Source organism: Ananas comosus, linkage group 6 (assembly GCF_001540865.1).
Source record: "Ananas comosus cultivar F153 linkage group 6, ASM154086v1, whole genome shotgun sequence".
NCBI classification, from domain to species: Eukaryota; Viridiplantae; Streptophyta; class Magnoliopsida; order Poales; family Bromeliaceae; genus Ananas; species Ananas comosus.
This window is the reverse complement of record NC_033626.1, coordinates 10393867-10404935: the sequence shown is the minus strand read 5'-3', so window position 1 is coordinate 10404935 and position 11069 is coordinate 10393867. Positions and strand designations below refer to the sequence as shown.

At 36.0% G+C, this 11069-nt stretch overlaps 1 protein-coding gene across 1 annotated transcript; it reads left to right on the top strand.

The window, feature by feature from the left end:
* On the top strand, window positions 6037-7569 carry LOC109711279 (aspartic proteinase nepenthesin-1-like). The gene has a single exon (XM_020234237.1). It carries the CDS (start codon window positions 6105-6107, stop codon window positions 7419-7421), a length of 1317 nt encoding a protein of 438 aa, XP_020089826.1. The 5' UTR covers window positions 6037-6104; the 3' UTR covers window positions 7422-7569.

The window sequence follows — 11069 nt, the reverse complement described above, 5'->3', positions numbered from 1 at the left end:
TGAGAATCCCTTGCTCTGGTAATCATCCTTTCGTTGTGTATATTATATGACTTGATTTGATGGTTAAACTAGAAGTTTAAAAATTCCTAATATATTTAACAATCTCCAAGATAGGTTTTCCAATTTCTTGTGGAGAGATTTGCAATTTAACAAAATTATGGGATGTGCAAAGTTGATCTCTTTGATCTAGCTCCGTCTAATCTGCGTTGGGGTTGAGATTTTTTTTTTTTTTCTTTTTTTGAGAGAGAGATAGGTAGCACGCTACCCGCTTCGTTTATTTTATTTAGAAATAAACTTAGCTGGAAATATGAATCAACTAGAATTCGAACTTGGGTCTCGGGTACCAACCATCAAGTCCTTTGCCACTTGCTCTAGGGACGGTCGGTGAGGTTGAGATTTTTCAACCCAATCTTACTTGGATTAAGCTAATGCCGGATTACTAAGAATGAATAGAGGTTATGTTAGGTTAAGCACAACAACACCTATTTTGTGGTCTGCCTCAAACGGGTTCAGGTTGAACCCAGCTCAAAATTTTGAACTAATATTACCTAAATGTAAAATAGTCCAAAAAAGTGAGCAGCATAGAAACTTAGAAAGAACCATTAAATTTATTACTCTATAATGAGTTTGTTTGGTTGGGTAAAAATGAGAGGTTGAACTTATTAGTGTGTTATTGAGAAAAGACAACAGTTTCAGTTCTGAAGCCATATGGATCCATGCAATAGTTTTATCTCATGCAATGGGACTTATACATGAATCAAGATTTTGTTTTATATAAATATAAAGCTATTCTTCTTATTAGAGGGGACGATTGAAAAATCTGCTGTACAGATAAATCTCAATCAGTTCGGAGGCTTATATCTTCCAAATACTAGACACACTCCGTGCACGTAGATCTCTATATTTTTACAATACATATCGAATTGAATTATGATATTAAGATACTGCTATGGTAAACTAAAAATCATTTCATCCGTGTTTCAAACGTGCCTTCAAACGCGCCTGGCCGCCTTCAAACGCGCTCACGTCCGGCTTCCGACACTTTTTCCTTTTTTTTTATTATTTTTTTTTATTTTTGTTTTTTTGCTTGCAAAGCCGTCACTTTCACCCCTTCCTCTCTACCCAGGTCATTCGCCCCGACACTTTTGCGATCCCGTAACTATGCACACCTTCTTCCCATCATTTCATCCTCATCTCTCGTCACCGTCTTCTTCTTCTTCGACTTCTTTTTTAAAAATGAAGAAGAGGTTACTCTTTCTCCTTCCATCACGAACCGTTGGGAATCCGGTACTCGCCCTGATATCGGATCTTGAGAATCTGCAATCCACTCCAATACCGACGGTTGTTGATTTGATACCGATTGTTGGGATTGCACAACGGAAGCGTCGAATCGAATTTTTACCAGAAATCCATCTTCTTAGCAAAATCTTATACAATCATAAAAGAAAGATTACAACCACCAAAAAAAAAAATGCTGGTAAAAAAAATAAGATCTATTAAATAAGAGAAGATTATACCTGACTCGTCTTTTGTAACAGAGCAGTTACAACTCAAGTTATCTGCACAAGGCATACCAATGACCCACGGCTATGAAAGCTGCTCATGTCCTCTTGCACCCATACATTAGGTGCATCTAAAATCATGACTATCTTAGCCATACCATATGGGTGTGGTTAATCCGTACCATTCCACCACCACCACAATAATAGCACATATGCTATATTTATAGCTTACATAAAAAACTATCCAAATCCTAATCTAATTAGATTTCTATTCTAATTAATATTTAAATCCTAATTTATCTCTAATAGATTCAAATATTAATTTTAATTCAATTAGGATTCAACTACAAATCTAAGCAAATCCTAACATCTCCACCTTAATTGGATTTGTAGTCTTTAATCGCTGTGTCGAGCTCACTATATAAGTTCCATCTTGAGTTTGTCTCCTCCACTTGATGTCGTCTCATCTGCCGCTCCACCTCGAGCGAATGCACCTCCACAAAATTTTGGAATCTAAACTGTCTTCACTCCTGTTCTGACTGTGTTCCCGTTCAGAACATATAAGTTCCAACGCTTGTTCACCTTGCACACGATCCGATCTCGCTTTCAGACTCTTATAGCTCCATGTGAAGCCGAAAAATCGCAACTCTTCGAGTCCAACGCGCCTAAACGAGATCAAATTGTATTTTAACATCAATCACTTCAAGCGATCGGTAACATCGTGCAATGACGTTGATCTTCTACAAAGATCGATAATCCAATATTTTGACGTCGATCTCTCCCAAAGATCGGTAATCTTTATCTCTGATACCAATTGTTGGAAATTCCGTACTCGCCTCGGTACCGAATTTTGAGAATTCGCAACCCGCTCCGATATCAACTGTTGTTGATCCGGTACCGATTGTTGGGATTCCGCGACAGAAGCTTCAAATCAGATTTTATCATAAATCCGTCTCCTCAACAGAAGCTGGCACAATCATAAAAGAGAGAAAGAACAACCAATTATAGAAAATATGCCCGTAAAATAAGATTCGTTAAATAAAAGAATATTACACCTGATTCCTCTTCTATAACTGAGTAGTTACAACTCCGAGCCCTCTTTTTTGAATCTCTCCTATCCTTCTCTCATCTTCTATAGTCTCAGAAGATATCTCTCTCATCCTGTGCACCTGCGCATAAGGTATACCAATGACCTATGGCTACGAAAGCCGCTCACGTCCTTTTGCATTCATGCATTAGATGCATTCAAAATCATGACCACCTTGGCCATACCATATGGGTGTGACTACGTACCACTACCACCATCACCATAATAGCACATATGCTATATTTATAGCTTATATTAAAAGCTACCCAAATTTTAATACAATTAGATTTCTGCTCTAATTAATATTTAAATAAATCCTAATTTATCTCTAATAGATTTAAATATTAATCCTAATCCAATTAGGATTCAACTACAAATCTAACCAAATCCTAACACCAACATGATGAAGGGTAGCGGCAACTATAGCTGCGATAAAAAAAGTGTTTTTTACTTTGGGTTATTTTGCTATGTTGGAGTGCTCTTCACGCTAATGCGAGTTATTCCCTCTTATATATTGGTGAATATTGTGTTGAGTAAAGCTAAAATACTTCTGAAAGTAAACGAAAGCATTTGCTTCCACATTATTTTCGGTAAAGGGGCTTCTAAATCGGCAATCGGCAGGATAAAATATGGCCTAGACTATATGAACTTGATAAAACGTGAACTTCAAAAATTTTAAATATTGTTTGCCTAGTGGTCAAGCGGTTTGATAAAACATAATCTAGACTATATAAACTTCATAAAATTTAAATTTTATAATTTTTCAACATTATTTGTTAAGTGATCAAGCAGCCTCGAATTCACCCTCTATTTGCATAAAAATTAGTCAATATTGAGATCACTAGAATAGTAGGCAAAATATGTAGAAAAATCATAAAATTCAGACCCTAAAAGTTCAAATAGCCTATATCAGTATAAAAGTGCTAATAATTGATCTGAATATTTTATTGCCGGAAATGCCACGAAAGTAAACACACTTTTTTTTTTCTGTAGGTATTTGAAATAGGCTCCATAAATTTATATATTTTAATTCAGAGTTAAATACGTCAGAATCATCTAAATTATAGACATTTTGCACTACAGATCTTCAAATCTAGACCACCTTACTCGGTGTGAAGGATACTAATCAATTAATCTAAGTGGTGTTGGCGTAAAAAGACTAATTCCTATCTTATCTTACAACGGCTATAAATTTCATATTTGCTGAGCGAGCGAGGATTACTTGACCAGTTCATTAAGAAGTTGGTTTTTTCTCACCAACATTGATTTGTTCAAACTGGAAGGTGTTAATCATGGTCAAAAGTGATAAGATGGTTTCTCTTGAACCTGGAGATTGAATTGGTAGTTCATTAAGAAGATCTTTTTATCTCGCCCCATTAAGCAGTTCAAAAAATTGATTATTTTGGCTTACAATTTATAATGGAGATAATAACTTTCATTAGCTTTTTGAAATAGTTTGAGCAAAAAGTAACTGATTAGTTGCTCAATGTATTTATTAAACATGTTTGAATGTTTATTGCTTGGCGAATCATTTAACTTGAGTTCCTATTTGAGTATTAAATATTGTAAAATAAAAAATGATAATATAATATATATAATATAAAATATCTAAATAATTTATTGTATTATAAAAATTTATCTTTGATGCACATTTTAAAATCGGTTTACAGAGTAATGAATGCATCCAAAATTTTTATTGGTTATATGGCAAATTTTTATTGGTTTATGACTTAATTGGCAACGTGACTCTTTCACAATGTATTTTCTTGATGTATTTTCTTGTTGTGATCAAACCGTCAAATAATATATTCTATAGATTCTCAGTTTCTCACTAATACTTTTCTACAACAAAGTTACTCTTAAGGCATATTAATGTTGCTTCTATTTTCACTTTCAGTAGTAACTGTCTTTAATAGAGCATTTTGTAAAGAGAAAAATTTGAATCATCTATCACGGTAGAAAGTAGAAATGAGATTGTGAGTTTCAACAATTGTTTACTATTAAAAGGCTAAAAACATTCCCAAAACTCAAAAGTAATTGGTGAAAATACTCTCCACATTATATATGTTAGATACATTTCGAATTTTAAAACTGTAAGATTTTCTAATTAACTATATTCTTTCTCTGTCAACTTATTAAGTTAGGTTAAGTTTATACCTAATTTTATTGATATTATTATCAATTTTATTGGGTTTTAATCATTAATATAAATATACTTTTTATTTTATTAATTTGATGTGGCAGATAAAAGGGAGTATATATAGGTGTATTTTGGAAGCTAAATTTTTTTATGAGAGAGTCATTTTCTATACTCTGATTAAAATAAAAAATTCTCTCTTTGTTTCGCCCATAAAAGTGGGTTCATGATCAAACAACGTAAATATTTGTATATTTTATTTGTTCTCTTTTTCTCTATTCTTTGCATATATTTTCACGCCCGGTAAAATAGATTTTTTTTGGATTTTGTTGTAACAACATAAAAAATCAAATATTCTATACTAACACTCTTCCTACACGTACTAAGTGCTACTAATACGTGACATGAACCCAATACAGTCGTACTGCGACTAATACAAGATATAACTCCAACTCATGTATTAGGTGCAACTAGCATGTTGCACAAACAACTGTATATGCTAGCTGCGACTAACACGCGCCGTTGGACCAATTTAAAATTAATTAACCGATGATCTATAAAATTTTTTTTTTCTTTTTCTTTTTTATTTTTGAGAGATTGATAGTACGCTACACGATTCGTTTATTTTATTTAGAAATAAATTTAGCTGGAAATATGAATTAACTATGATTCAAATTTTGCTTCAAAAACATTAACTAGTGTGGACTAAATAAATCACAAGAGAGTTGTTTAGTATGGAAACTGGAATGATTAAGTCGTTGCACAAGAACACAAGGAAAGCGACCGCCGCCTTCGTTTCCACGTTTCCATTGAGCTCGTTCATAGAACTCGTTACCCGGGTCAACCTTTGCTTCTAGGACGCCTTTATTTATCATTATATTTAGAGAAATGTAAATTATAGGCCTAATTATAGGTATAAATATCTAGTATTTAAAAAATATACATCTCATCTTATCATACCATATATGGTATTAAAAAATTCTAATCATATATAGTAATTTTATATTGAAATAATATTTTTTTAAAATTTGTTATTGTATAACTGTGTAAATGGACGCCTTTTGTGTAATATCTTTCGTTATATAATTTTGCTACACAATAATAGGCACGCATAATTTTGCCGCGTCAAGATACGTATAACGTGTTCGAGCTAAACCTCTTCACTAAGGCGATTAAGACCCTAAATTTAATTGGAAATATATACAATAGCGCGTTAGGCAAGTCCCCGTATTAGACCAAGAAAAATTTAAGACTAAATAATTCAACAATATTCGCCATCACGGAAACTCATTCTTGCTTAAATCCCCACCTATATAAACATTCCTCCAAACAAGTGTTAGCAACGCAAAACATAAGTCTCTGCATCTCAGACCACAACATGTATGCTGTTAAGTCCTCTGAAAATATGCTGCCAGTTCTGGTGCTCCTCCTTGTCTCGCTAGTCCCTCCGGCCATTTCTGCCTTCAACGGTCTGCGCGTGGACCTGACCCACGTCGATGCGGGCCGGAGCTTCACCAACTTCGAGCTCCTGCAGCGCATGGCGCTCCGAAGCAGGGCCCGGGGCGCGATGCTCGTGCCCAAGGCCGCGGGGGGTTCCACCAATTCGATATCCACGACTGACGTGCCTGTCTTGCCGAATGTCGGTGAGTACATACTTGGAGTTTCCATCGGCTCGCCAGCACAGCCTCTTCTGCTCATCCTTGACACTGGCAGCGATCTCGTCTGGACGCAGTGTCAGCCCTGCCTCTCGTGCTTCAACCAGCGCTTTCCTTTGTACGATCCTTCGCAATCATCCACCTACTCACCGCTCGCCTGCTCCAGCAAGCTCTGCCAGGCTCTTCCTCTATCCGCCTGCCACGCACAATGCCTCTATCTCTACAGTTACGGCGACCAATCAACCACCGTCGGCACTCTCGCCAGCGAGGCCTTCACCTTCAGGTCCGCTAACAACGTCACAGTCCCGAACCTCGGGTTCGGCTGCGGGTTTCTCAACGGGGGCATCTTCAACAACGAATCCGGGATTGCCGGCTTCGGTCGCGGGCCCTTGTCTCTCATCTCTCAGTTAGGAGTCGGAAAGTTCTCTTACTGCTTCATTTCCTACGACGACGACTCGAAGAGCAGCGCACTCATGTTAGGGTCGGCTGCCGGTTTAAACGGCAATGCTACTACCGTCCGGTCGACTCCGTTCGTTCTGAATCCTTCACAGCCAACCTTCTATTACCTCTCTCTCGACGGTATAACGGTAGGCACGACCCGTCTCCCGATACCGAAGTCGGCATTCGCGCTGCAGCAAAACGGGACGGCCGGAGTGATCATAGACTCCGGCACGTCCATCACGCAGCTAACCACGGTTGCTTACAAGCACGTGAGGAGCGCCTTCTTGTCGCAGGTGAAGCTGCCTGTGGCTAACGGCACCGCGGAGGGCTTCGACCTTTGCTTCTCGCTGCCGTCGTCTCCGTCAGCAAAGGTGGACGTGCCCAAGCTGATATTCCACTTCGAAGGCGCAGATATGGACCTGCCGCGCGACAACTACATGTTCCAGGATTCTAGCGTCGGTTTAATGTGTTTGGCGATGTTAGATTCCGGCAGCGAAAGCTCTATAATTGGTAATTTTCAGCAGCAGAATATGCACGTAGTCTACGATCTGGACAATCAGAAGTTATCTTTTGCTCCTGCCCGGTGCGATCACCTGTGATCTTAATTAATGAGTGAGATTGTTTCAATTGGAGGTCCTGTATTTCATACGAATCAAGAAATATAGCTCTGTCGAGTATTTAATTATGTAATAAGTTGATATGTCACCACCTCAGATAATAAAACAATTACATTGATTCTTCCAGTAACTGATTGATGTGAAATTCACTAATTGGAATAGGTCGTCAAAAATCCTGCATTTATCTTTATTAATTTTCCTTTAGTACTTAATCATTTTTCCAAAAAAAAAACAATAACAGTAATGCTGCATTTTGGTCAGTAGAAGTTCCAAAGCTCGATTGCTTACGTCTGTTGAGGAGACAGGCTTAATAAATTTGCGCGCATGATGTAGTAACAATTCAATGCCGAATTTGATCGGATCAATCTATGACGAAAACGGTTGTGTTGGTCAAACCGATATAAAAATCGCGACTACACCGTTTACACGTATAAATAAATCCATCACCATCATAGAAAAAAAAAGAAAAGAAAAGAGGCCCTATGGTCTCTTTGCGTTTTGTTGAAATCGTCGTTGTCGTGCCGTCGTCGAAGTTGTCGTTGTCGCGCCCCCACAAAAATGAAAGAGCTAAGCCTTTCTCTTGTTTTTTTTTTCTTCTTGTGTGTACGGGGGGTGTGCTCACAGCACACCCCTCCTTTTTGTTGCTGCCAGCCTACAGAGGAGGGCAGAGAGAAATTTTTTTTTTTTTTAACCTTTCTTTTCTTTTTGTCCTTCTTTTTTTTTTTTTTTTTTTTTAACTGTTTCTCTCAAGCTCTCTTTTATTCTTTGCAAAAATCAAAATTTTTTTTGCTACTTAATTTTGAATCCAATTTATAGGGATCCAAAATCATTATTAATTTTTAAAAAATTCAAAATAAATCTCTAAAAAGGAAATTTTATTATTCCTTACATCTTACAAGAAATTTAAGTATTTAATACTACTTTTAGATTTCTTCTTTTTTTTATTTATTTTGAAATAACAAAGACTTTTTTTTCTTTCCTTCTTTTATTTTTGTTTTTTCCTTTTCTCTCTTCTTTCCTTTCTTCTTTTTTTTTTATTTTTATTCTTTTTTTTTCTTGGTAACGCTTTTTCTTTCCTTTTTTTTGGTAATTCTTTTTTCCTTTCCTTTTTTTTTTTTTTTTTTTGAAACAAGAGGATTTTTTTTTTGTAATTTCTTTCTTTTCTCTCTTTTTTTTGAAGAAAGGAAAAAAAAAGTCAAATGTAATTTTATTCTTTTTTCTTTTTAATCCGAACAAAGTCGAGCATTTGGTTCAGACTATAGGTATAGGTTATTTCATCAAACTATAGTCCCAAGTAATACGTTCAGAATATATACCATTTTAATTTCTGTTTAGAATTCCAAGTAAAGTGTGCAAGTATAGTGACAAATTATGAAAGAAATTTATTTTATTTATTTCTACACATAACACATTGACAATAACAAACTTTTTTAGGACCGTGCATGAAGCATTACTCCACTCTAAAAGATAATCCCAAATGTACGGGATCACTTAAAAGTTATAATCTTTTCCCTTCACTAATACAACATAAATCACCTCTACATATATTAGTATCAAATTAAAGCTAATGCTCATTTAGAACCAAACTAAGTCACAGCTGATCACATTGAGCATGAGCAAATTAACCCAACTCGTTCTTCTCCAAATCATATTCGATCAACATATTGTTGGAAAAAATTAGTTCTCTTTCGAAATCTTTAGTCAAAAATTTGTATAAACAATTTTGTTTGAAAACAACTTAGCCACTGTTTTTAGAAACGTTGAAATAAATAAATACTATAGAGAATAAAGGATTAGATGGAGCCTGTGAGTCGAGGCGTGCGATTGCACTGTCCTAGAAGCAAGATTGCCCCTCCACGTACGAGGCGCCGGCAATCACTCCTAGCGATACAACGACCTTCGTCCACCCCGTCGGCACGGCTTCAGGGTGGCGCAAGAACGAACCGTCACAGCTTTTCAGAGATCCAGCAAAACAGTGAAGAAGAAGGAGAAGAGAGAAAAGGGAAGAAGCTCTGGCTAGGGTTTCTGTATGTCACTACTGTCCTAACCCCGCCACTCACCCTAGTAAATAGGAGAGAAGGGTTCCAACGGGAAGACCACCTTCCCGAGGTAGACCGTTGGGGCTGGTTGAGTCCCGAGGTGCGACCCTTCGACTGGACCAAATCCAGGTAAGGCCAAAAAATAAAATAAAAGAAAAGTGTAACAAAAATAAAATGAACCGGGTTCACGCACGCCGCCGCCCGGCCCGGCTCGTGCTCGTGCCGTGTATTTAGACGAGAGCTCCACTCTCATCACTTCCCAAATAATAACAATGAGAATAAAATAGAATATAAACCAGAGCAAGTGAGGGTCTCTTTCCAATGTGGGACTAAACACCACATGAAAAGAGACCAAAGCTTGGGCTCCCAGGCAAGGCCCATTGACAGTGGGCTGCCCACAAAGTCCAAAGGCCAAATTGAAGTTTTAAAACATATGAGCATATAAAGAAGTTTTAAATCACTTGTTTTAAATCAAAATACTAACACATATTTGCTGCTGTTTGTTCCCTATTATAGAAACATCACTCCACTTCGACTTCAATGCAATTAAGCACATTAATCCACCGCCTTTGTCTAAATCAACCACAAAATTATCTTGCGGTTCATCCATATCCGCACCTTCGAAATGGTATATACGCTTGGGCACTTTGACTCACAAATATGAAGATATAGGCTTTTTTTTTTTCGATGAAAGGGGTTTCTAAATCGACGATCGGTATGATTAAACATGACCTAGATTATGAAAACTTGATAAAACGTGAACTTCAAGATTTTTAAATATTGTTTGCCCAGTGATCAAACGTTTAGATTAAACATAATGTAGACTATGTGAACTTTATAAAATTTAAATTTTATAATTTTTCAACATTATTACTAAGTGATCAAGCAGTCTCGAATTTATTCTCTATTTGCCTAAAAATTAGTCAGTGTTGTGATCATTAGAATAGTATACAAATTATAAAATTATAAAGTTCGGACCCTAAAAAGTTCAAATAGCCTATATCAAGTATAAAAGTGTTAATAACCGATCTAAATGTTCTATCACGTACTGAAAATGACACGAAAGTAAACACACCTTTTCTTCTATAGGTATTTGAAATAGGCTCCATAAATTTATATATTTTGAATGAGAGTTAAATACATCGGAATCATCTAAATTTAAGCAGTTCAAAATTTTGGTTATTTTGGCTTACAATTTATGATGGAGATAATAACTTTCATTAGCTTTTTGAAATAGTTTGAGCAAAAAATAACTGATTAGTTGCTCAAATGTATTTATTAAACATGTTTGGATGTTGATTGCTTGGCGAATCATTTAACTTGAGTTCCTATTTGAGTATTAAATATTGTAAAATAAAATATGATAATATAATATATATACTATAAAATATCTAAATAATTTATTGTATTATAAAAATTTATCTTCGATGTACATTTTAAAATCGGTTTACAGCGTAATGGATGCATCCAAAATTTTTATTGGATATGTGGCAAACTTTTATTAGTTTATGACTTAGCAACGTGGCTCTCTCACAACGTATTTTCTTGATGTGATCGAACTGTTAGATTGTAGTGTTCCGGAAGTTTGGAT